The 26555-nt window shown below is 40.2% G+C and overlaps 1 protein-coding gene across 1 annotated transcript; it reads left to right on the forward strand.

The window, feature by feature from the left end:
- Positions 1 to 3220: 3220 nt before the first annotated feature.
- Positions 3221 to 23672, forward strand: slc6a3 (solute carrier family 6 member 3). The gene is made up of 16 exons (XM_069693194.1): positions 3221 to 3532; positions 4359 to 4460; positions 4958 to 5168; positions 6303 to 6434; positions 8328 to 8544; positions 13116 to 13254; positions 13652 to 13786; positions 15607 to 15710; positions 16429 to 16553; positions 17172 to 17284; positions 17544 to 17672; positions 17901 to 18000; positions 19621 to 19721; positions 20982 to 21149; positions 21290 to 21361; positions 21561 to 23672. The coding sequence occupies exons 2-16, from the start codon at positions 4404 to 4406 to the stop codon at positions 21582 to 21584; spliced, it is 1827 nt and encodes a 608-aa protein (XP_069549295.1). The 5' UTR covers positions 3221 to 3532; positions 4359 to 4403; the 3' UTR covers positions 21585 to 23672.
- Positions 23673 to 26555: the final 2883 nt, after the last annotated feature.

The following is a 26555-nucleotide window of genomic DNA, read 5'->3' on the forward strand; positions in this document are numbered from 1 at the left end:
AGAAAACATTTGCAAATGTAGATTTTTTTTTTTTTTCAAAATAATGAACATACTAGACTGACATTGATGGCCAATAGAACATACATGACCATACGCATTTTGCATATTCATACTTTATATCACAAATGCAGTGATTGCAGTGATTTTTTTTTTGTGTGATTTTTTTTTACTGCTTACAACAAAGTTAATTTTGCATTCTTAGTTTTGAATTGGAAAACAAAAGGTCTTAAGGAGAAAAGTGTAATTGTGGTATCAGTTTAGTAGTTCCAGTCTCACTGAATCCTCCAAATATGCCTTACTGCAAGCAGGGCAACATTTTAAAAAATTAAAAAAATAATATGTCCTCAACTGCCAGATTAATGTATAAATGTCTCCCCCTTGAGGTAACATGGAGAAGGTACAGTCATTTTAAACTTACCTCAAGCTGTTCTGCGTCCCATTAAATGTATTGTATTACGATTTGTAATATATTGAGCTTTATTGTAAATGAGATGCATAATGAGAGCTGCTACGAAGACCCTGGAAACGGGCCTCTAGACTATCGATACATTTTAAATGAAGTGTCTGTATTATGTATGTGGCTCTACAAAAACGGAGTTTTTTTTTTTTTTTTTACATTGATTGAAGGATTTGCACTGGCTGAGTGGCAGTTTTAAGCTCTAACTGAATATGAAGTACATCCAACCCTCTCATCCCAATTATACAAATATCAGCGTAACTCGCTCAGCTTAAGAACAAACCGTTATACACGCTAAACATCAGTGCGTTAGCTATGTCATAATGAACACGTTGCCATGCTTAAAGACATTTAGTTCAAATGTGTCTGAGCTGTTGTATCTCAAGGTTTAGTAATATCCCCTCGTGGTTAGCGGGGGCCTTAGCTGCTCCCTTTCTTGGTATGTAACTGGGAACAAAGTGCCTGTGGCATTTTCTCAGTGAATAATTCGAGTGAACACTTACTAATTAAATGTTTTCTTTTAACCAACAACTACTCCCTTCTTGCAGACCTCATTCGACACGACATCGGTTGTTACCGAATGAGACTTTGTCGAGAGTCCCCGCTGCGTTCCTCAGCAGGTGAAATGGTAGTCTGTGTTTTGGGGGGGGGGGGGCAAAGCTCTAATTGTTTGAAATCGGTGCTCATGGCTGAATAGATCAAGAATTTGTCCTAATTCCTCTTTTGTGCGACTTTTCTTTCCTCCTGCAGGAGTAAGCAGACGTTGCTCAGACGAAGCAAGACGGGTGGAAGAGAAGCTTGTGGTTCCCACTCTCTCTCTCTCTCTCTCTCTCTGTATGTTTCAGATCCAGATGCAAGAGCGTCAACAAAGCGGAACAAAACCCGTTAGAATGGAAAATACATGTTCAGGTCAAGGCAGGACGTTTGTTGTTGTTAGCTCGTGGAACTAAATGCTTTTTTTTTTTTTCAGGACAGGTTGGGCTGGAAGGAAAGGCTTTAGTTCGCATCACTTTGATCATCTTTGCTTTTTGTTTTTCCCTTTTATTTCCTCTCTCTGCTACCCTTCTCCTTTCCCTCTTCCTTCCCTCGCTCAGCCATCTTCTGTTCCCGATCCTTCCCCCTCCGCCTCCTCGTGGTCTCGGTCCCTTCTCCTCTGTGGGCCGCAGCTGTTTATGTATGAAAACAAGCCACTCGATTACGTCCAACTCGTCGTTGTCCAAGCAAACATCGGAGACCTCATAATTCCGGCACGACTTGCATCGACCCAACAATTTCTGATATGAGGCCCGGGGCTCGGTGAATGATTGCACTTTAGAGGTGTGCATTGTGGTGGCGGCAGAGGATGGGATTAGTGGCCAATTGATCACCGTGATTGGCGTGCAAACAACAAGCTGTCATTCTGGACGCGCGGGTCATAAATCTGTCCGTGGGGAGCGGGCTGATTGTGTTATTTGGCGCCCTGCTCTTATTTTGCTTGAGTTTGAAATGGGAGAGGTCTGGGTGTCATGACGGATTGTGTTTAGGCTGTTGGACATTACAGGTAATGAGATTTCTGCTTTAACTGTGTTGCAGGTGGGTCATTAGGGTCTTTTATGGGTGGAGCCAGGACAGAAGAAGAGGAAAGGGCAGCTGGTTTCATGGTGACCGGCAAGGAGGGGATTTGATGTCGCCTACGGAAAAACAAGATAGACGAGAATTACAGTCCCTTAAAATGTATTTTCTTAATCCGTGTCATACTATGAGCAACTGTGTCCTGCATGAACACAGAATGACCTGCCAAAGCTCAGGGTTGTTGTTGTTGTTGTTTTTTAATTCAGAGATTTCCATGTTTGGGTTTTTGGCGGTTATTTTGGGTGGGGGCTCAGTTGGAAAAAATGTACGTCGCTTAATCCCACGAACCAATCGATCAGCAACGTTTAAATCAAAATTAGACAGTTGTTGGGCTGTTTGCTTATGTTGCCAAGTTCATGTCAATCAAATATAAGAAACCACACCCACAGAGTTCTGCATCTGATTTTTATTTTACTGTGATGATGATGATGATACTGAGGGGTGTTTCATTTTTTTAAATTATTTTTTATAGAGAACTGTTAACTTTGATTGTGGCTTCTTTGGTCAAAACAATTCAATGTTATCAAGAAACACTTAAGGTGTTAAGTCAAGCTTCCAGGAGCTTTAAATAACTTGTTTTTTTCCATCTTTTCGCTCACTTACCGATGAAGACTCCTTTGATTACTGAATTTGCACCAGATTGCTGCCAACACCGCTACCGCTAAGATAAGCCACTTCAACATCAAGCCTATGGACAGAGTTAACCACAACTACATTCATTTATCATCCACAGAGAAACTGTCGAATGAAAGCAGAAATAGGCTCTCCACTGAAGTCAGCTTAATACGTTTAGACAGTCATTATCAGTGTCATACAATTTTGCTTATGGATTTGGGACTCAAAACAAAAATTACAAAGGGAAAAACGAAAAATACATGTGTGAACATGTTGAAATATCTTTGTTGTTGTTGTTTTTATCCCATAGACTTTAAACGGTATCCAGAAAAATGCTTAAATCAGGTGCGAAAAAATGCAATGACATGTGAGAGAGGAGGAGGAGGAGGAGGAACGGATGAAGCTTGGGTGAGTAGGGAGGGAGGAGAGTGACGGTGATGGGAGGGTGGGGGGGTGGGGGGGGGGGGTTGTTGATTGTTTCTCATATTTCAAGAGTGGTCCCGCAGACAGATCTCCATACAAGAGACCACAGGGTGCTCTGGTCTCTGTGAGTCTGTCACCAGCGCCAAGGAGGGAGGGCTTTCTACAACTCATCATAGATTGCCAGTTCCTCTCATCTTTTTTCTGTCTTTATCCTCATCTCCTGTCTCACTGTGACTATCAGTCTTTTTTCTTCCTGTTTTTTTGCTCAACATCTCGGCTTTTAATCCGGGTCCGAATCTAATTTATCAGCGAATGTCTGCGTAAATATGATCAGCATCAGTTTACAGCGCACTGAAGAACATCAGCATTGGAATTAAATACTCCAAAGTGACAACTTGAGAAGCTTTGACCTGCCATTTTTCAAAGGTGAGTTTGTTTCTTTTTCTTTGTTTTATTTTTGAAGAGAATTTTGTTTCAAATGTAACCTCTTTTAAATTTGGGAAAATGTTTTAGCAATTCAATGGGAAAGGTTTAAATATAAAATGACATGATCTTTACAAAAGCAGATTCCATTTTTGAGAACCTACTGGAAAAAAAAAATCAAAAAAAAAGAAAACATTAAAACAACGAACAGCTCTGGGCCCTTTTATTGGTACTTTTAGTGATACAAATATGTTCACTTTAACACCTCTAAACTGAATTAAATCTGACGTACAACATGTCGTGGGGGTTAGACAGGGTGCGTATGTGCTGGGCCAAATCTGTAAGCAAAATGGCGATCAACAAGTGTAAAATGAAATGAGCACGCAGTGATGAGCTTGTAGAGATGCTCCCCCATCTCCTCTCGTTACCCGGATCCCATCACTTCTTGTTGCTTTTCTCCACTCTCCTCTTACTCAGTATGTGTTTCATCAAACAACTCAAAAGCTGGAAGTACATTTGTGTACCCATAATCATCGTGTATTCGCCCTGCAGGCTGTTGAACATGCAGAACAAATCTTTGCCATTTTTCTAAAAACTATATTTTTTTTTTTCATATTACACCTTAAGTGTTGAAAAGGTTTTCATTTTCAGCTTTTTATTGTTACATTTTTGTTCAAATGTTGTTATGAGTCCCCCTGAAGGCTTTGTGTATTTGCAGCAATAAACCTCATTTCTCATTTCCCTTACTATGTTTGCTGTCTCTCACTCTGCACCAAATGCTCGTCACCTTCTTTCCTCTGCTACAACTGCCGGCATTTCTCTCTCAAAGGCTGCGCACCGTTTCACGCTGACAGAGAGAGTCCCTGTCGCCGTGATGTCCTCAGTCGTGGCCCCAGAAAAACCCGCTTCCAACACGACGGGTCCCAAAGAGGTCAGTACAGACCTGAGACGCATGTGGTGGTTCACGTTGATTCACTGCGTTGTGCAAATTTCTCCATTTCTTTTCTACTGAATTTGTCTTGACTTTGTGGGGGAACATTTACAATGTTTTGAACTGAACCGTGCGGTACCGAGGACCTGACGAAAAGCTCTGCTTGGTGCACGGAGTAAAGCCGATGGGTGCCGTCCGCCATGTGTGGGAAGTAAAAGAATAATACAAAAAATGAGGGTCAAACTGTCATTAAATCGCATGCGTTCAGTGTATTTATATGATGTGTTTGTGGTTCTATTACATCAAAATTGTATAGTGATGATGCATAATGAGCATTAAAGCGTGATGAAAATACGTCTGAACTGATGTTTTACAAATAGTTTGATATTCAGGCACAAGTAACTTTTCTAACACTAGTTGGAAAAACATGTTCTTTCTGTTTGAAACTTCTGATCCAACATTGTATTTGACTGATTGTAAACCTGATGACCCCTCAGGTCGAGCTGGTCCTTGTAAAGGAGCAGAACGGGGTCCAGTTCACCTCGACTACCTTGGTGGCTCCAACTCAGACTCAGACTAACCCCAGCGGGGAGGAGGAGAGGGAGACATGGGGAAAGAAAATCGACTTTCTCCTGTCTGTGATCGGATTCGCTGTGGACCTGGCGAATGTTTGGAGATTCCCTTACCTCTGCTACAAGAACGGAGGAGGTGAGATGGACTGAAAGAGAAAGGGGGGGGGGGAGCTGTTTTAAGGTTTCACTAATCCGCTACACTGAAAGAGAAAGAGGATAAATATTGTTATTGTGTTTGAAGGGAAAAAAAACAAAACAGGGAGAAAAAAAACTTCAAGGAGAGAAGAAGGGGAAATTTATTTTAACGCCACACTGGTATACCATACGATTTCCCGTGCACGTATGGCTGCGGGTGCACGCAGTATTTTACGCTTGTGTGCAGGTGTGTTTGTTTACGTGTGTCTTTCAAATCCTTGTGTACGATGGGCGCCGTTTTTTTTTTTTCTTTCTTTTTCAACCCTTTACAGAGATCAAAATAGGGGGAAAAACACCACAGCTGCTCCGAATAGATTAGCTCTAACAATCAGTGTCACTAATTACGGCTGTTTAACATAGAGCTCTCATTATGTTTAAGAGCTGTAAATGATACCGTGGCTGGAAATGAAAGGACACTATAGCCATGGTCAAGGCTGACACTCGGCTCTGGGGACACTATATTTGCAAATATCCAGCCTGTGTGTAGGGAAATATTGCAAGGTTTCGTTTGAGGCAATTGGCACAATTTTTTTTTTTTTTTTTTCTTTCGCACAGGAAAATATGAGTTCCCTCATTTTCCTCAACATTTTGTTTTTATTAAACAATAAGAAACAGTCCACTAAAACGCAACTATGTTTTTGAGTTATACTAATAATAATAATACTCTTACATCCCCTGTGCTGTAGCTGTACCACATACCACCATAAACATTTGTAATATACAGTATAAAGGATCTCCCTCAACCTGGCAATTTCATGGAGGCAGTTTAACATAGAGCAGTGAAGTAATTAAATTAATATTAAAGTTATCCCTCTGCTTTGGAGTCGCTTCTCAGTGGTCTCTTGGCATCAAACATATATGACAATTTCCATGTGAGTAAGAAACCAATCAAATATTTAGATTATTAGGTATATATTCTATCAAATGACACATTTTGCATAACGAGGCTCAAAACATTTTCAATAAAATGTCTGGCTTGAAACTGCAGATCAAACAAATATCTCCGAGGAGCCGTATATGCTGTATGCGTGCTCAGCATTCAAAATCTCACTTTCTCTTGTCTGCGTCGATGTAGGTGCATTCCTGGTGCCATACCTGTTCTTCATGGTGATAGCCGGCATGCCTCTGTTCTACATGGAGCTGGCTCTGGGACAGTACAACAGAGAGGGGGCTGCAGGGGTGTGGAAGATATGCCCCATATTCAAAGGTAGGAAAGGGCATGTTGTAGGAAACCGTAGGGGATGATGTGTTCCAGGTGTATTCATGATGGCTCAGTTCCATTGAGTGTCCCGGTAAATCACGACAGTGAACCAGCATGCACAGAAGCAGGACCTGCCCTCAGTGAAATGCATCCGTCAATAATACAGCTGTGCTCCCCCAACTGTAACGAGTTACACTGTCTTCTGTGGAAAAAAAAAGAAGTTTTGTACAGCATATCCAGAAGTGCGGACAGGCTCATGCCCACACACACGCCAACACTGGAGGCTGCATACACATGCAAATGTGCTTCTTTTTTTTTTTTTTTTTTTTTCACACACTTGCATGTTTTAACAGGAGCCCTTGCACGTGTATAATAAATCTGTCCGTCACGGTGTGACTTGCCTTTTTTTCTTTCTTTTTTTTCTTTTCCCCTGTATGTCCATCTGCCCACATGGCTGTCTGTTTGATAACATACCCCCTCTAATATGTACATGTCTTTCTGTCTGCTAGTCTGCCCACATGCCAGTCTCTTTTGTCTGCTTGTCTCTGTTTTTGAGCAGCGACAGGCATTGTTTGCCCCCCCCCCCCTCCCACCCTACCCCACCATGAACGTCAGGTTCTGTTGGCACTCAGATGGAAAGCAAATGGAAATTGGGCTTTTAGACTCTTGTCCTGATTGTCCAAATCCTTCTGTCAGACGGTGGCAGGTAACACCGGCTGACACTCTTTTAGGGTACTTTTCAACACATCATTAAGCAAAGCGCAGTTCCGGAGAAGGCTACCCAAACGCACACTAATGGAGAAACAAACATTACGACCAATTCGCGTTTCTGTTCAAAGTCATAGGTTGAAAATATAATGACACACTTCAACTCTTTCTTGCTTTTTATACACTTTACAAGTCGTGATTGTTGTGCAGTCAAACGTCTCTTTCTTTTCACTGTATAATCCTGCTCTGTTTTTTTTTTTTGCTGATTTTCTTTAATCATTTAAAAAAAAAAGTTGGAGTGTCACTTAAATCCTCATTTAACTCTGAATTTAAAGATGTACCCGAGCTACCAGCAGACCATCTGTTGCTTTGCAGCATGAAGCCGTGGCACCGTCTTGTGTGAAACCGTGTCCTCGTCGGTCTGAAGACGGCCCACAGTGGGTGCGTGTCGCTCCATGTGTTTCGGCATGTGCGTGTGCCTCCTGCGTGTGAACATGTGCCGTCTGTCAGGGACCACACTGAGTACGTTGACGTTCTAATCACACGCTTCAATCGCTCTCTGTCTCTCAGCAGGAGGAGAACAGTAATTATTCAAATACACGCACGCATGCCCGTATTGACAGTAATTGTTCCGATCAACAAGCTGGTTTCCTCTCAGGATCGATGCATTTGGAGAAAAGGACCGAGAAAGGGAGACGGGGAGCGAGATGGAGCGACAGCGTGGCCGCATGTGGTGCTAATAAGAGACATCACTCCCTAGACAAATATCACATCCGCGTTACAAAGAAATCAATAAGGCACGGTCGCGGTCATGCTTCTTAACAAAGGTTAACAATTAAATTCAGCCTTAGAAGACTGGACATTGTTTCTGATTTGCAGAAAGGGTAGATGAGTTGATAATTATGGCATGAAGAGGACATTTGTTTTTAAAGTTGTTGTTGTTGTTGTTTTTTACTTGGTAATTCAGGAACAACATAGAATAGCTAAGGCACTGGTAGAGATCCCACAAGATCCCCTTTCTGTATTTTAGGTGCAAATGTAGGCAGTGAGCTCAGCCAATCTCCATTCTCTCTTTCTCTGTATGTCCACACTTTAATTTAATTTCTATAGAATTAAACTACAAGATTATATATATACACATACAGTATTATATATAATGTATAATATTGATCATTTGTGTTCCCCTAACAGGTGTAGGCTTTACAGTGATCCTCATTTCCCTCTATGTTGGCTTCTACTATAATGTCATCATCTCCTGGGCGCTGTTCTACCTTTTCTCCTCGTTCACCCGCGAGCTGCCATGGGTCCACTGCAACAACACCTGGAACAGCCCGAACTGCTCAGACTGGGCTGACAACAGCTCAGTTACTGACATTTACAAAGCCACGCCTGCTCAGGAGTACTTTGAGTAAGTTGGCCTCCTCTTCAGCTCTAAAGCTGTGTTCAGACTACAATCAAATCAGTTTTTTGTTTTTTTTTCTCAAATCAGACCTTTAGGAAAGACACTCTTATTTGCAAGTGAGCAGATCGGATTTGGAGTGTGAAGACATCAACCTGTCAGCATGGGTTGCTGTGGTAACGATGTACGTGTAGCTACGCTGGTGACATGGCTTTCCAACACGGAAGCTTCTGGCACAAGAGTGGCGGAAGACAGTTTCCCTGCGTTCCCAATGGCATACTACTTCTTTTCACTATTAGTATTTACTGCAGCTACCCTTAGAAAGTATGTACTGTTGCATGTAGTATGTTTACAATTGGGACATACTACTTCATCATAAAAATGCGCCTTGAACTTTGAGCCGCTTGGTCATATCTGTCGCGATCTGTAGCACGACATTTGAAGTAAAAGGAAAAAGGATGCAATTTGGAACAAGTACGCTTCCTTGTAATGCCTCTTTTTCTTCTTCTTCTCCTTTGTCCTTTTGCGGGCGGAGAATTAGTGCCACCAACTCTCTCTGCAGCTAAGTCAATTTTACGTATCTTCCACTACGCAGAGGATTGTGGGTTTGAACAGCCACAGTAGCATGCTGACCTGCATACTGCAAAATACAAGCGTATGCAGTAGGACATCCTGGTACTTTTGGCTCACTACATTTAACGTGAAGACAGGTTTATGGCAGCTTCTGTCTGTGGCCTATTGTTAAAAATACGTTCTGAGCTTCAAGCAGAGCGTCCGGACTGAGACAAATCTGTAAAAATCCGATTGGAATCGCATTTCAAACCTCCTCCAAATGACGTTGGATTGGTTTGGATTCGGATTGCAAAAATTACATTTCATGTGTTTGGTTTTTTTTGCTGTTCATAAAATCAATCTGGATATGACGAAAAATCGGATTTGGGCTGACAATCTGAACAAGGCCAAAGGAGTCCAAAGTTGAAAACTTTTAGGTGCAGCAATGGAGAGGGTCATGTTGGCACATGTCCATTGCAGGTAGTGCACAAGGAAATAAGTTTGGTGCAATGCAGTAATCCAATGATTCTCTCTAGCCTAGATTCACTAATGAATTTCTGTTTATCAATATATTTTTTTAAAATAATATAATATTCAGAACTCAACATCAGTTTTTTTTTTTTCTTCTTAAGAATAAACCAAGCATTTGGCTGTATTTAGCTGATGTTGTCTCCCTCTCTGTGATGCTGACCAGGTGTCTCCTATTCCAACAAGTGAGGGGTGTTCTGTTGTGACAGTGCAGGCACTTCATCCATGTTTGTCGCAATGGCAGTGTGCTATTTACACAGAACCACCTGCAGCCAATGTGACCACATCTGATGGTCGTCGGCTGATCTTATTTAGTCTTATTTGCTGAGCTCCCTCTGAAATTATCTGAATCAAGGCGTCAACAGTCTTTCAGGTGAAACATATAATTCAACTTCATAAGATGCTATAGAAAAGTACACCTTGAAATCTGATTCCTTTTATAGCCTATGCAGTTTTCCTGTCTTGGCAACCTGTCTCTATCTTTGAGATGTTATAACTATACTGTACGATTTTGCAACAGATATACAAACCCCCTTTGTGTAGCATCTTTCTGCTTTCCTGGGTTCTGAAATGTGCCTTTGTCAGTGAGAAACCTCAGGTACTCGGCTTTCACAAAAAGGCATTGGTTGTTGAGCCAATTTTACGATCGATATCAAGATCCTGGCGTATACCTCAACTACCGTTGTGAGTAACGATGTTGTTGTGCAGCATGCCCTCTGTGTGGCCATCGTCATTTGCTAGAATTTAGCCATATGAATCCTGAGTGCGCCATTTAGTTGTAGATGTTATACTGAGAGTGTTCAATCCAAAATGTATATTAAACTGTAAATAGTCTCTGACCTGACTCGACTGGTAAACTGAGATAAGTTGTGTGCATGTGTGTGGGGGTAGCTGTGGACAGTTTGTTTATATGGTGGAAACTCACGTTATAGTTACACTAAGGCTGCTGAGGGTAAGAGGGTGTGTGGTTAAAAAGTTTGATGTGATCTATCCTCATGAGCGTTTCCTAAAAACCTACATGATTGTGCACTATATGTTATTACAACTGTTGTAAATATGGGGGTAATCGGTGCAAAGCAAAGACTAAGGATAGATCAGTGAATAAATCATCAAAGGAGTTAAAAGTATGAATCTGAAATAGACATAAGATAGAAGGATTCGTCTTGCTCCATACTTGTACTGGTCAGTCATTGATGTTAGATTTAAGTGCACAACAAAGAAATTAAAACAATGGAATATAATGGATTGCAAAGTCAATGACGGTCAAGATTTATTGAGCGCTTTATTAAACCTGGTACACGTTGATCAAGAAAGGACAACCCGGTGTGCAAGCTCAGGATTTTTATAGCCTTCAGAGACGCCTGTTTTTGGCTTTCCTTCCTGATGTTACAACTTGCTAAACTATGCTCTCGTGTTAAATCTCAACTCATCTCCAGCTAGAACCGGTATTTGCAGCCCTGGCACCTAAACTTCTTCAGATTTCCAGGTTTCATCCAAAAAAAGGAGTTATTTTTCCTTTCCAAGCACTCCTGTGATAACTTCAACCAAACATTCACGCTGAAAATTCTTGCGAAATACAGATTTTCCGGCAACCATGTTCCATTTGTACAAACAACAGAATTTACCACTATTAGGAAACAGATGGGCCTGTTTGAGTTTCCTGTCCTCTTCATTACTTGGGTTTTAATGATCACAGGTCAAAGGTGACTTACATAACAGAGTTTCTGTTTTTGGATGGAACACTCTCTCTATAACACATCTAGAATCGGTCCATTCAGTTAAATTGCAACTCAGCAAGACTCCTCTAGGATGTGGTTTTGTGATAACTGTATTTTTTACGTATGCCCCAGTCCGACAGGTCATGTGTACTTCCATGCAAGTGTATACCTAGGTAAACAAATACCTAGGATATTCTTCTGGTTTAATCAACATTGAAATTATAGATTTGATAAGTTTTTTTGTCATCATAGGTGTCGACCCTTGTAGTTTACTTGTAGGAACACTTTCTATGGGTGGTGTAGGTCTTTTGTATTGATGGACCAGTATCGGTCCCCTTTGCAAGTATGAAGTATATATGATCAAAAAGTTTCTGTTGCGCACTAATTCAGCATTCACATGGAGCAGGGGAAAGTGATCATTTCAGTGAGTAAGTATTCCAGCTTACGTCAATTGATCAACAGCACATTTGCTACATTTGTTTTTGTGATCAATGGTGTGTGCATATTTGTGATTCCACCATGGATCAAAAACTTGAGCAGAGAACGCAAATCTTTTTTCTTTTTTTTTTTTTTAATATTTGGGGAACAGAAAGAAGTGTCAGGGAGCCAAATCCGAAGAGTTATATTGTGTTGTTGCCAGCAAAAAAAACTTGACCGTCTGCATGCTATGAGCAGGTGCATTGTCAGGTTTGAGAACCCAGTTACAATCATGCCACAGTTCAGCTCATTTGTGCAAAATGTTGTCCATCGGACACCTCAGATTGTACAGCAGTAGAACTCTGTGTTGACAGTCTGACCCCGGGGAATGAATTCAATGTCGCAAATGTGACCTGGTTGCGCTCCTGCCCTGACACACTTTCTTCAGTCTTTGACAGTGATATTCTGTCACCCCCTTAAAACATTTCCCCCGGTTCATTGCTTCTCTGCCATAGGCTTTCTGAAGTATTTCTAGCATCTCAATTGCAAATTTTGTGAGTTAGACACCAAATTTAGTGTGCGCTCTGTTCAAGTCCATGGTAAAATCGCAAATGCGCACATGCCAGTGGTTCAAAAAAATGCATGTAACACTGAAAAAGTGACGTAACTTGTAAGACTTACTCATAAAAGTTATTGCTTCAGTGTCTGAGCTTTTTGATTGCACTTCATATGTACTATGAACCTTTTATTATAGCACACAGTGATGGCAAAACAACTGGTACCCAAAGGCTTATATCGGACAATATCAGAAATCTCTTTGACTGCAGGCCACACGTGGTCAAAGAGCGAACCTTGAACTCTAATGCACATTATACTGTACCTCAGATATGTTTGTGTTGTGCATAGTATCCCTTGTCCTGGAGAGCAACATTTTAAACACAGTGTATGCATGCAGGTCTTCCTAATTTTCATATCTACCATCGTAATTTTCTTTCCAAATTTGTTTCAAAGTATAATTAAATCCCATTTGGAGGATCAGAAGGAGATTTGGACAGAGGTCTTTCTTTACCTTTAATCTCATCAATTCCTTTTGGTTCCTTTTTAGTGGTGAGAAAAGCATGAACCTTTGTTGAAAAGGATACCATATGCATTGTGGGCAGTAACTGTATCTCTGGCACTTGTCTTAAAGCATCTCAGAAATTGGCTACAATGTTAACCTCAGTGTTTCAACAACAGGAAATGTTATGGTGACAACTTTTTAGGCTAGAATTCTGTGTGAATTGATCACAATATTCTTGAACTAATCCCTTCACTTTAGGCCTTAGGAGTGGCCACATTTCTCACTTGTACGTTCTCTTTCCTTAGACGTGGAGTGCTCCATATTCAGGACAGTAATGGTATTGATGACCTGGGACGTCCCCGCTGGCAGTTGACTTCCTGTCTAGCCGTGGTGATTGTTCTGCTCTACTTCAGTCTCTGGAAGGGAGTCAAGACCTCTGGCAAGGTGGCACATAACACAGTAGCCATGTTTGTTAATGTTTAAAACCAAAACTCTGCTATAATTCCCTACCCAATATTCATCAAGTGAGTCGTCAATCACTTTAATCTTTGTATAAACTTGCCTGATAATGAAACGCAGCACCAGTAGCAGTAGTTGGGTTTAAAGTCCTTGAAATATCTCTCTAACTTGCGTGTGTGTAAATATCTGTGTGTGTGTGTCCTCCTTTCCTCTCTTGGTATTCGGGTTGTGTGTGTATCTATATGTGTGTGTGTGTGTGTGTGTGTGTGTGTGTGTGTGTGTGTGTGTGTGTGTGTGTGTGTGTGTGTGTGTGTGTGTGTGTGTGTGTGTGTGTGTGTGTGTGTGTGTGTGTGTGTGTATATATCTTGTGTGACTCTTTCAGGTTGTGTGGATCACAGCCACCATGCCCTACGTGGTCTTGACTGTGCTGCTGCTCCGCGGAGTCACTCTGCCCGGAGCCATCGATGGCATTAAGGCCTACCTCTCTGTGGACTTCCTGAGACTCTGTGATGCCAAGGTGAGTGCCAACAGAGGAGGGGGGGCACAAGTGAAGTGAGAGTGGTTGGGGTCCAGAAGAAGAAGGTGTATCACTGGGCTGAAAGGCTCTTTTAAAGTAATGCTTTGACATTTTTTGTTTACTTTCTTCATCGAACATTATCACTTTACATGTAAAGAAACCTTAAAATGTTATTTGGTAACATGTTTGGTTGGATATATCATGCTTATGATAGACCGAAGACTTGGCAATAGTAAATTATAACATTGCATTGACACCTGTGCACATTACATAATAGACAGCCGCAGAGAGCAAGTATATAGGTTAACATTGGAGCCTTTTGAAATTGCCAACAGAGACAAATCAGTATTTACAGTATGTTTTGTGTGATTTGTCATCGTAAACACTTGAGAATTGCATTATTAAATCGGCTGTTACAATGGGAGATCGCTTCTGCATTCACTCAAGTATTTTAGAATTGCAGTCTTCAGTGAAACCATTTGTGTAGTTGTGGTGATGGCTTTGCTAAGATAAGGAAAACCCCAACAATAGTGAGTGTAGAACAAATATAGGATCAAAATGGATAAATGGAAAAACAGAAGAGATTAAAATGAGTTAAAATGAAATTAAATAGACAAAATTGAAGGGAAGGGAGGGCAGGGACAAGGATGAGTAAATAACTTTTTGGCAGCAGACTCTAGTGCTGCAATTCTCCATATATAATGGCAAGTGTACCTTTTTAATTTTTTTAATTTTAATCTTCAATGTTGAATCACAAAAGCCTGAATCGGGAATCATTCCTGCGAATTTGCGCGCATCACATTAGAGAGATGTTACTTGCCAGTCTCTGCTTGTGGTATGCTGTAGACCAGAGGTGTCAAACATACGGCCCGCGGGCCGGATCCGGCCCGCCAGGGGGTCCAGCTCGGCCCGCCGGATGACTTTGCTAAGTGTGAAAATTACAGAAAGACATACATTGCATTTCTATGAGAATATGAAGGTTTATGAGTACAAACGTTTTGTAATTGTTTTTTTTAATCGATCCAGTAATTGCTTCAGAAACAGCGTAAATGCGACGTCTGCTCCGGAGAGAGAAGCTGCTGCTCGCTTTGTGACCCGTTAAATCTGCAGAGGAGAGCCCAGGCAGATAAACAGTGGGCTGATGTCTGAGTTTTTGCTCTTTATGTTTCTAGTTTATTGTAGAAAGCCCTTTAAAATAGGGTTTATCATCCAAAAACCTTCAATGATTTAAACATAGAGAAATGTTGTCGTTGTGTATGCGTTATTATGCTATGGTTTTACTGGTCTGGCCCACTTGAGATGAAAGTGGGCAGTATGTGGCCCCTTAACTAAAGTGAGTTTGACACCCCTGCTGTAGACCAATTTGGGAAAAAATATTGCACACAACATTGGTTTTTAATCTTAATGTAAATAAGCATTTACTTGAGAGATAAAAAAGAAAAGGGAGAAAATTGTTTGTGTAACCTGTTTATAATATTGTCCTAGATTGTGAAACTTGCTATCACAAAGTACGATATCTTATTTACCTTAATAATAGGTGTTAAGAGGCTCAATAAGTAAGCGGGACCAAAGCACTCAGTTATGGAGAATCATAGAGCAAGAAAGAGAGAGATCGAGAGATGCATGGGAGCAATTGGAGAATTAGATTAGATAGATGCATGGAGCAGTAATTTGCAAAATTACCCCCCGTATTCACAAGCGTCTTTCATCTACTGCTGTTGAATGAGTTTCCTGCAATTATCTCTAATAATGGCTTTTTTCCTCTCCTGTGCCTTTTGTTTGCCGCTTCACACAAGTGTGCTTGTTCTGTCGCTCCCCAGGTCTGGATTGAGGCAGCGACACAGATCTGTTTCTCGCTGGGTGTGGGGTTTGGTGTGCTAATTGCCTTTTCCAGCTACAACAAATTCAGCAACAACTGTTACAGGTAAAGACACACGGGAGGGAGAGGCAGGTGGGGATTCACAGTGGCGGGCAGAGGATGGGAAGTTGCTTTCGCAAAACACGCACGCAACATAAGCAGGTGAATTACAATAACCTTTGAAGCTCCTTGAAACCCGCTATGTCTTTGACACCATGCTGTGCTGCAGACAGCCGTAACACCAATCAAAACTGTCGCACTCTTTGAAAATCATCAGGAGGCTTTTATCTCCTCTTTTGCCTTTTTCAATGTTTCTGATAACTCAAACATGACACAGTCCACCTCGAGGATTTGTCCTTGAACACTGCGCGACACGCGTGAGCTCACTTTTCTCGAGTGCACTTTAAGGAAGGTCCTGTCTGGTTTTGTCATTTAACACTTATTTGTTCATTTCTCTGCTTGTGTTTTTACAATTGGTAAAAGGTTAGGCTACTTCCCAAGAAACCACAGAGCGATAACTCACCAGCGTGTCACACAAGATATTAACAACTTGACAGAACAATCCATAAAATCAATCCAGCTTCTCTTAACTATTCTGCCTCCCAGACTCATTGCAGCAGGCAAGCTAATAGGAAAATGCCCTTGACCCATTCCTGATAAACTATTTAATTGATCTGGTCAATCATGCAGATAACTATTTCTCTGACTAATTAACTGTTGCATTTTTTTTTTAACATTCTTGTTGTGGACTTTTGTTTTCCCCAACCTTATTTTATTGATCCAGAGACGCCATCATTACCAGCTCCATCAACTCTTTAACCAGTTTCTTCTCCGGGTTTGTGGTCTTCTCCTTCCTTGGCTACATGTCCCACAAGCACAACGTGGCTCTGGACAAAGTGGCCAGAGATGGTATGGTATTAAATGGAGCTACATTTTTTAGCTATGTTAGTTAGTTATGTTGTGTGAAATTAGAGAGTGGAAGATAGGCTGACATTAATTTGGTAAAGCAAGTTTTTTGTAAAGCAAGTTTTTTGTTTATTTTTTTTTCTACTCTTCAACCACCGTGTCATGAATGCCGCTTTTATGTCCTCAATGGTAAATGCTTTATGCACTACTGTGTGTGTGAGATGTGCTGCTGTTCACTTGAACGTGCTTATAATAATAACTTTATTTATATAGCGCCTTTAAAAACAGAGTTTACAAAGTGCTCTACAGAGAAGCAAAGCATAGTCATACATAATGTCAATACCGGTAAACATTTAAAAAAAAAAAACAGGAGGCAAAAAAGACCATCCCATGAAGGGTAATGAATACGACAAAACCAAACAAATAACCAAAACGAGCAAATGGAATAGAAAACAAACAATAAATAACTGAATGAAATAAACAAACAAAAACAGGGGAACAAAAGAACTGCATAAAAGGACATAAAAGGACGACATCATTTAAAAGCAATTCCATAAAAATGGGTTTTAAGAAGTGATTTAAAAGAAGTCAATGATTCTGCTTGAACCTTGTGTTCTGTAGGTGCTGGGTTGGTGTTTGTCATTTACCCAGAAGCCATTGCTACATTGCCTGGGTCATCCGTGTGGGCAGTTATCTTCTTCATCATGCTGCTGACACTGGGCATTGACAGTGCTGTGAGTATGCACCAGCACACACTCACGTTTACGCCTCTTAGTTCATGTGCTGTGTCAAGAGTCATTGTGATGTCATATCTGTGTGTTATATCTATATACATGGTGAAGAAAATTCCTTTCGGATCTTCATTTGGATATAAAATCTAAAACAAAAAAGTCAGTACGGGCCGCAGTTATCCAAACAGAATGAGACAGCTGCTGTGACAGCTTGACACTTTGACTTTGTCTTCCCCTCTAACTCTTGTGTTTTGTGTTGCAGATGGGTGGGATGGAGTCGGTGATCACGGGGCTAATTGATGAATTCAAATTCCTCCACAAACACAGAGAGCTCTTCACCCTCTTCATTGTCGTTTCCACTTTTCTCATTTCCCTCTTCTGTGTTACAAATGTAAGTTCCACACTGGGGAGTCTGTTTCATGGCATGTTGCTCTTGTTTGAGAACTGATTAATATTAATTTTTGAGCTGTGGTTTAACTGTTGGAACTTCATACATGCAAACATAATTTCTACAAACTAATGTCATTTAGTTGATTTTTTTTTTTCTGTCAGATCTGACTGCAACATGATTAATAAAACTTGTATTCATATTTGTTTTCCCTCTCTTTCTTCTCTCTAGGGAGGAATGTATGTGTTCACTTTGCTGGACCACTTTGCGGCTGGAACATCAATTCTCTTTGGAGTGCTTATTGAAGCTATCGGTATTGCATGGTTCTATGGTGAGAGAGATGGACAGACGGATGGGCAGCGGGGGAAAACAGACGACTTTAATTTTTTTTCATGGCCAGCAAAGCTGATGCTTTATTAGAGGGTTTGATGAGAAATCTGTTATAGATGTTGTGTGCCTGAATGCAGCATAGTTCCATTAGATATAAGAATACTGCAGGTAAAAAAAAAAAAAGTATATTCCTAAGAAATGGTTTTCAGCTTCTTCAGTTCCTGACAGAGTCTCTGTGCTTGTATTGTTGAAGCACGAGGATACACTATAGCCATGGTGCTCATAAGATGAACAAATGGACACAATTTTTACCTCTGCCGGTGTTACCTCTGTGTTCACTGAGCAGCAGTGAGGCAACTCAAAGAAAATTGCAACCGGGGAACAGGCAATTCCCATTTGTCATGGGCAGGAGTCAGCTGTCTAATAGCTAGATTGCAGATTGTTGTGGGTGGAGGCGACCGAGTCAATTTATCTCCAGATGACCAGATTCTCATGACACTCCTTTTGACATAGTTTTGCCATAAACGTGAGGTTAAATTCTTCGAACATTCCATATCACTATGGTTTATTTCTAAATACGATAAGAGAGTTTTCATGCATTGTCTCGGGTGATTTTTATTACACTTTTCTGGCACTCTACAGGCACAACACGGAAGAAATATTTTATTTGGAAAGGTGTAAATAACTTCTTTATAAGATGCATTGCTTAATAAAACTTCCAAATTCAGCCCTTAGTGTGCTGTTTAGTGACCTCTTATGGTTCTGTAAATAATTACAATACTAATCGATATCTATTGGTATACTGGACCCGCTGCTTTGTGGTCGATGTTTGCATGCATTTTCACCTACAGTACTACCAACTAAAAACAAGACTTTTCATAGAGTGTGAAATCCTGACCCCCATTTTGAAACACCAGCAGGCATAAAGTATTAGGAAAACAATCTAAAGGTCAGGCAGAACGATTCACCTGAACTTCTGTATTAAGTTTCTTGCCTCATGTCAACTGGACCTGACTGAAGAGGTGCAGAAAGGACTAAATACTAACCAGGCCTCAGGCAGTGGGGTCAACATATTGCCCCACTTTAGGGGGTCCTGACCTTGGCAAGCCAGATAAATCAAGCCTAAGGCTTCAGTGGGCCTTTTTCTCCATCCTCATAACTGCTAATGGGAACCCTTGACCCGTGGCTACTTTGGTCTTTCGTTCTACTGTCCACTGCATGAGTACCTTTAGCTGTGCTGAATACCTGGTCGTCAGTCTGGATATATTCCTCTGCAGCGAGAGATGCCTTCCAGGCAGAAAGGCACAAAAACACGCACAGCTCGGGGTAGAAGATAAGGAATATCGTGACAATGCAGAAATGGTGTAGCAGCTGGTGTTGAGGATTTCTGCATTGGAAACTTTTGATTTTAAAGTACGCATGGGGAACAAAAAAATAAAAACTGGATCATGGAGTTCCTACCAAGTAGGAGGAAGAGAGTTTATGACCCAAACATGCTCTGTATCGTAATACACAGGAGGGGTTGTACATGTGGCCGTTTTAGTACGTTTTTAACCACGCTATTATATAGTATATATACATGTGTATATATATATATACATAGTATTTCTGTGTGCTTAAGGAGTGGACCGTTTCAGTGATGACATCGAGGAGATGATTGGCCAGCGACCAGGCAGGTACTGGAGGCTGTGCTGGAAGTTTGTCAGCCCCTGCTTCCTCCTGGTGAGTCGAACAAACACTAACACAAACCAGACAGGTAATAACTATGAAGAATACGTTAGATTGAGGTGAGACTGTGAGTTCAACCTCATTAATTAAACACGTTGCAATGACAAGGCCGACCAAAAACCTTTTCAGGAAAAAAAAGACAATCATAGTGTCATCTAATATTCCCTTCAAGAGCCAGATGCACTTGCACCTTTGTAAAGAAAGTGCAGAAAACTTCTCTGCAGAAGAAACACGAGCAGATTGATGTTCCAGTATAAATCTTTCATGTTTTAATCTTTTTATTTGTAATCTTTTTCACATTCGTGTGCTGCTGCATGTCCCGCTCTGTGTGTGTGTGAATGTATCTGTGTTGTGCACCTGCCTACGTAGGCACATATTACTCTCTCGATAACAACAATCATATAAAATAACAGTAAAATACTGTGCCATTGTCGTAAGACTAGGTTCTTGTTGGTCAACTGTGCAATAATTTTCAGCGGCATCAAGATAGCAATGCACCATTAATGCGCCTTACCAAACCTCATTTTAAGACCAAAACTCCTTGTAAAGTACATTTGCTGTTTAAAGTATGTGGAAGAATGACAGCTGCGTCAGTGTAAAACCAGCAAAGACTTTAGTTGTGCTCGGCGCCACTTTGCGCCAAGTGTAACGAAGAGTGGCAGATGTTTTTTGTTTTTCTTCCACCATCCTCCGTCTTATTCTCAATGACATTTCTGATCAACTGGTTGTACGCAGTACACCCACATAACTATGATTTTGGAACAAAAGGAGACACGTCATTAGGAATCTGTAGATCGACTACTAAATTTCATTTTAGAGCTGGTACTGTAACAACATACGGAATTTTAACTTTTATAGCATTTCATCCAGGATGCATAAAAATAAATCACTCATTGTCCACAAAAGACAGAATCAAGAAACCGTCCTGAATCTCTGATGGTAAGAAACCTTCCTTTGATTCTCAGATTTGCCGGTGGGTCTTTTTTTTTTTTTTTTTTTTTTAATGTTTATTTCTGCAAGCATCTTTCCTTGCATGGCTACAAGATGTGATTCACTTAGTCGCAGGAATGAATGACCGATTGGGCGCATGGCTTGGCATCCAGCACCCCCTTAATTTCTTCCTATGCAGGTCATTTTAATGGCTCAACGACCAATGCTAACCTCCTGTATCTTCAACGGCCACCTAATGAAATTGCTCTCAAGAGTATATCCATTGAACTGTCAAGTATTTTGTTTACACATCTTCTCCTTTAGTTCATGGTTGTGGTGAGCTTCGCCACGTTCAACCCTCCCAGCTATGGCTCCTACACATTTCCTCCGTGGGCTAACATGGTGGGCTGGTGTCTGGCCATGTCCTCGATGGCCATGGTGCCTCTCTATGCCATCTACAAACTCTGCTCACTGCCCGGAAAGTTTTGCGATGTAAGTATGTGCTATGTCTTCTTGGCGGAAATAAGTCGTATAACTGTTAATCTTTCATCTTGATGGAGCCCTTTCATTAAAGATTAAATACCGTGTTCTGCTCGAGCAGGCACTCTAATTTGCTCCTCTGTCTTCAACAGAGACTGGCTTATGCCATCACCCCGGAGACAGAGCATCATCTGGTAGACAACGGGGAGGTTCGGCAGTTCACTGTAAGTCTTGACTTGATCATACTTTATTGTAATCACACATATCCAGCAGCAGCAGCAGCAGCATTCTGCAGGTTTTATATAAATATACACTTTGTATTTCTCTGATTTGCTGTTACAGTTTATTCTAAGCAGAATCATCAGTACAATAGCACAGTGCTATGTTTTATTTCAATGGAATTCAACTTTTTCTTTTCCACAGCTGCACCACTGGTTGGTGGTCTGAGAGAGAGAGAGAGAGAGAGAGAGAGAGAGAGAGAGAGAGACAGAGAGAGAGAGACAGACAGACAGACAGAGAGACAGACAGAATGACAGTATGGACACTGGGTGGATGAACGCATGCACAGCAAAGGTCTGAAGAGCTAAGAAGAGGAGAGCCATTGAAATTGATCACAGTGATAATGGTGGTGGGTGGAGTTTAAAAGTGCCAACAAAAAAAATAAATAAAAACAAACATAGAAGTTGTAGTGTTCTTTCAATTTGACAGTGGATGTGTGAAGCTGTGCATTGGCCCTCTCCACCTTTTAATGAACACCGGTGAATGGGATTCAATCAAACAGTTTGTGTGGTGTTCAGCCCGCTACTTCCATGAATGCAAAAGTCCCTGAATGCATACCATGTTAGTTTTGGTGTAGCCAGTGCTTTTTCATTTATTTATGTTGTTTTAATTTCATTTTTGTTTCGCTTATAATCTAAAACTGTTAGAGACTTTTACTTTGGATTTTTATTATTGTCATATTCTTATTGTGGATCAAAACTCTTCAAGTATTTAGCTGTCAGAAATTAAACGAAAGAATAGCACAGGTTTTACTGAATCCCAGTCCATATGATGTTTTGTAATTGTTTATTTACTGGTTCGTTTTAAAGACTGTTAACAATAGTATAACGCTGTCAGCTATTCCTGCAAAATACATTTGTTTACATCCAAATACTTTACAAGCAGTGCTTTGCTTTAGTTGCTAACGTAATTTGATAAAGCTAAAACGACGTCCAAGTAAACAAGAGCTTTCTCACAGAGCTGGCTGTATAACACCAAAAGTTACAGATCAGTAAAACTGATTGAAAATAAATCAACTCCTTGCATGTTTTGCACATGGGACACGTAATCATTGTATGACACATGTTTTCCACATGTTGCAACATACGGTAACTTTGGGAAAATATAAAGTTTTCACATGGGACTCTACATGGGCTTCACACATTACATCATGTTTCACATGTGCACAGTCACGTGTATGTGGTCACATATGAACACGAGTTTTTGCAAATGTGAAATTCATGTTTTTTTTTTCTGTAAGTGATGTCCTTTCTTTCAGTTACATTGAATGGACCCAACAGTTGGGCAGTGTTAGCAATTGTTGGTTTATTGTAACACTCATCCATTGTGTTTTACAGTAATAATCACAGTGGTGACTTGATTCCCACAACATAATAAAACTGAAACTGTCTTTTTTAGCAGCTGCCCTGGAGTCCTATCGGTTTAACAAGTACACAAACACTCTTAACTCATTTTCAAAGAGTGAAAACATCCTCAACCACACTGCTGATTTAATCAACCAAAGAATACTATGAGCTCAGAAATTCAGATATCGCTTCCTCAAACGAGAACATATTGCCAAGGGATGTTCTTTCTTTTAATCAGTAGACCACTTGATTGTTAATTTACTTTCAGATCATTCTTTCTTCCCCACTAGTCACAAATTAGTGCAACCGCGCTAAATTTATTGTTTGTGGGTGTTTATTTTTCACCCCACAAAGTTTCAGGTTGTGATTTGGAAACTATGACTGTCACGTTTTTTCTCCTCACAGAAGGCATGAAGCTTTAATTTTTACCGTTTACACAATCTTATTCACTATTTAAGACTGTTTTAAAAAGCTCCTTTTTATTGAACTGCAAATAAATAGTGTGTAATGTAATTAATGAAGTCATTTAAGTTACATATCTGTGTACGTAAATGTAATGTAGAGGGCCTTGTATTGTATTGTACTGTATGATATTGAGTAACAAGACCAACAACTATATATATAGATATATATTAGCCTTAAGGATCTTGATGAGAATTACATTGAAAATCCATGTAACTTTTTTTTCTCAAACTTTTTCTGTTAATCAGAAACCATGAAACCCTTTTTTTCCAAATAGGGTCAGCAATGACTTGTTTTCACCCCTTATGGTATATGTAACACACAAGGGTTGATTATGTCCCAAATTGTATGCCTGTGCTGCTGTTCTGTGCCTTGTGGTGTTTCTGACTGTATAATTTTGTTTTGTACTGTCAAATAAAGTATAATTAAAATTATAATTAAAAATGATTACATTTAAATTGTCTTTGTTTGTCCCTTAAAAAAGTAATATTTCTCTGTATTACTTTCTATCAAAGGTTGCAGTGGTTTTGTAAAAGGTAAGACTGATTTATATTCATATTTGTAATTAAATGCTAATCAACAAAGGTATTATTTGAATATTAAATTACATTAATTAATTGTATTACTGTAATAAACCAGTCACTTCAGTAGGTTCTCCTCAGCAGCTCTAGAAGGATCTTTTTCCTGCATGGCAGGGTTCCTCTTTAACTCTTTTGTGCCTTAAATGAACAAAGATTATTGATCCATCATAATGTTGGGTTCAGTATTCCACAGTGAGACATGTTCAATCAGCCTTCAGACAGAAATATCAATAAACAAGTGATGTTGTCTGTCCAAACACAGACAAGTAAAATAGGGAAACAAACACCGCTCTCATGCAGTGAAGAGTTCTGATAACTGAGCTTTTTCATGATTGTCAGCACGACCTGGAATCAGCAGTGTTCATTACGGTAAGAACAGTGTCAAACACACTCTCAGATACAAGCACACACACACACACACACACACACACACACACACACACACACACACACACACACACACACACACACACACACACACACACACACACACACACACACACAGAGGACTCGATATCCACAGCAGACGACATGTGGGGATGATTACCGTCTAAAATACATAGAGATTTATTGACATGTTCTAATCAGTGGATGGTCTGATCATTGAATGGTGTTCCTCTCAGTCACAGGGTTTTTAAACGTAAATATTCACTTTCTAATTTCTTTGTTAAATCTGTATTCCATAACAATTACCTGTTCAACAGCTCTCTAGCATACTGTAGTTTTTATAGAAGAGAGTACACAAACGGAAAGCAGTACATTAGCATTATGCTGCATTAATTGAGAACAAATATTGTTGTAACAGCAGAGAGATTAGTGAATATTGCCAAACCTGTTGATTCCCCTCATACCATCATGGGTCTGTTATTTGGTGTTATTTTTATGATATGAAACAGGCTCCTTAGTGTTTCTAAATCTGTGTGTTTCCACCTTGCCTCCATTTGTTGACACTGATAACGAGCAATGACAGATGTTAGCTGTGTGGATTTTCCAAATGTTGTCAAATGGGGCAATTGCGAAGCAATTTTGGCCATGCAAGTACAAGGTTTAAGAGGTGCCATTATCACATCCAATAAACAACAGCAATTATATATAATTTCATGTCTTGCCACTGATGTTGAGACTGAAAAGATATACACAAGGAGAGGTGGAAGGACATGGAATTTGTCTTGTTTCAAGGTGGGCAGCACAATACAGTATGTGATTTGGGCTTTGACTTGACATTGTATTAAACTGCATGCACACACTCAAAAACCTGCCAGAGGATTTTGCTTAAACCTTTTTGGCTCTCCAGGAGTTAAAATGAATTAGTAGGTGAGTGATATTGTGCTGAGGGGGTAGGTTTGTACACCAAAAGCCAAAGCATGTCATTAAAGAGAGGAAGGAGTTATTACATTTAATTTCAGCACCAGGAAACTAGATTTGGCCCGAGGAATGGGATATTTGAATTTTATAGCAAACACATTAATGTAGATGGCCCTATGCTCTAGATTGTGCAGTTCTAAGTTTCACACTATTATAGCTTCTTTGGTTATAAGAATAATGCATTAAATACTGCTGGTTCTCAGGCAACACTTGTGTGTAAACAGTGATTATGCAGTGGTCAAGTATAACTTCACAGCTTCAACAATGGCAAGCAACTTTTTCACTGCAGAAAACTACCCCCTCAAGTGTGTGTCTTCAGAAGTGACCTGTTATTTGGTGTACACTTCCCTCTACTGGTAAAAGAAAGGCACTGCATAAGACTGGATGTACAACATCGTTGTAGATGATCAGACATGTTCCTACAGCTCAAACAGTGCGCATCTTTTGGTTTTTCTATTCCAGAAAAGCCAATTGAGAATTTATCACTATCCTGAGAAGCTCAATTACAGAAGTGAACTGTGAACAAAATAACTTACTTCATAGCCTTGCTCCTCTGGGATGTTTAAACACATTGTGCAAACGTAACAATTTAAAACACAAGAAAACTAAACAAAAAAAAAAATAATAATAAAAAAAATACATCCAAATTGCCAGAGGGACATGCAGTCCATTAGTGTAAAAGAGTTTGTTCCACTTGCCATAATTTGATGTTCATTCACCCATGTAGGTTTATTGGCTCAAGAGTGCCCTCTCTTGATAGATAAATTGCAATGTATGTGTATATGCTGTATATCTACCATGTGCTTGTTCTTAATCCACACAGTAAAGGGTACTATGTCACCATGGTGGTACTTGACTGTAAGCGGGTGCAGCTGGAAACTCTTACTGCTGGGTTACAAAACAACCCGATATGTATTAGGATGTAACTTGTGCATTACATATTAGGCCACATACTTTAAAAAACGAAATATTATGTTCGAGCCTATTGTGTCCTTGACTGTCCTGCATCCTCCACGCAATAGACCCCATATAGAGCAATAATCCTGCAGTGATTGCTGCTGATGATGAACGAGGTCAGGACAACAAGAAGGTGAAGGAGGAGGGGAAGAAGTAAGAAGAGGTTTGATGATGATTAACCCTCTGGTACCATAATATTGGGTTCCGTTTCTGTCAAAAATATGTCAGCAGAACCTTAAAATTCAGAGAAATTAAACCGTAGACTGTGCCACAACTGTGAACGAACCAACAAACAAACAAGCAAAATCGGATATAAAACTTCATCCAATGGGGAAATATGTTCACATATGCTCAGGGATTTGTATTAAAAATAACAAATTAAGCAGGTGTTTATGACTTCTGGCTTCTGATAGCCTCCACAGAAAACA

The sequence above is a fragment of the Brachyistius frenatus genome, unplaced genomic scaffold (assembly GCF_029030835.1).
Source record: "Brachyistius frenatus isolate BFR_SWC_R1_liver_20210118 unplaced genomic scaffold, ASM2903083v1 Contig_14, whole genome shotgun sequence".
NCBI lineage: Eukaryota > Metazoa > Chordata > Actinopteri > Embiotocidae > Brachyistius > Brachyistius frenatus.

Coding starts and splice junctions, on each gene's coding strand:
- slc6a3 (XM_069693194.1), top strand. CDS start 4,404: ATGTCCTCAGTCGTGGCCCCAGAAAAACCCGCTTCCAACACGACGGGT. Junction 8,545..13,115: donor CCTGCTCAGGAGTACTTTGA/GTAAGTTGGCCT, acceptor CTCTTTCCTTAG/ACGTGGAGTGCTCCATATTC. Junction 21,362..21,560: donor GGGAGGTTCGGCAGTTCACT/GTAAGTCTTGAC, acceptor TCTTTTCCACAG/CTGCACCACTGGTTGGTGGT.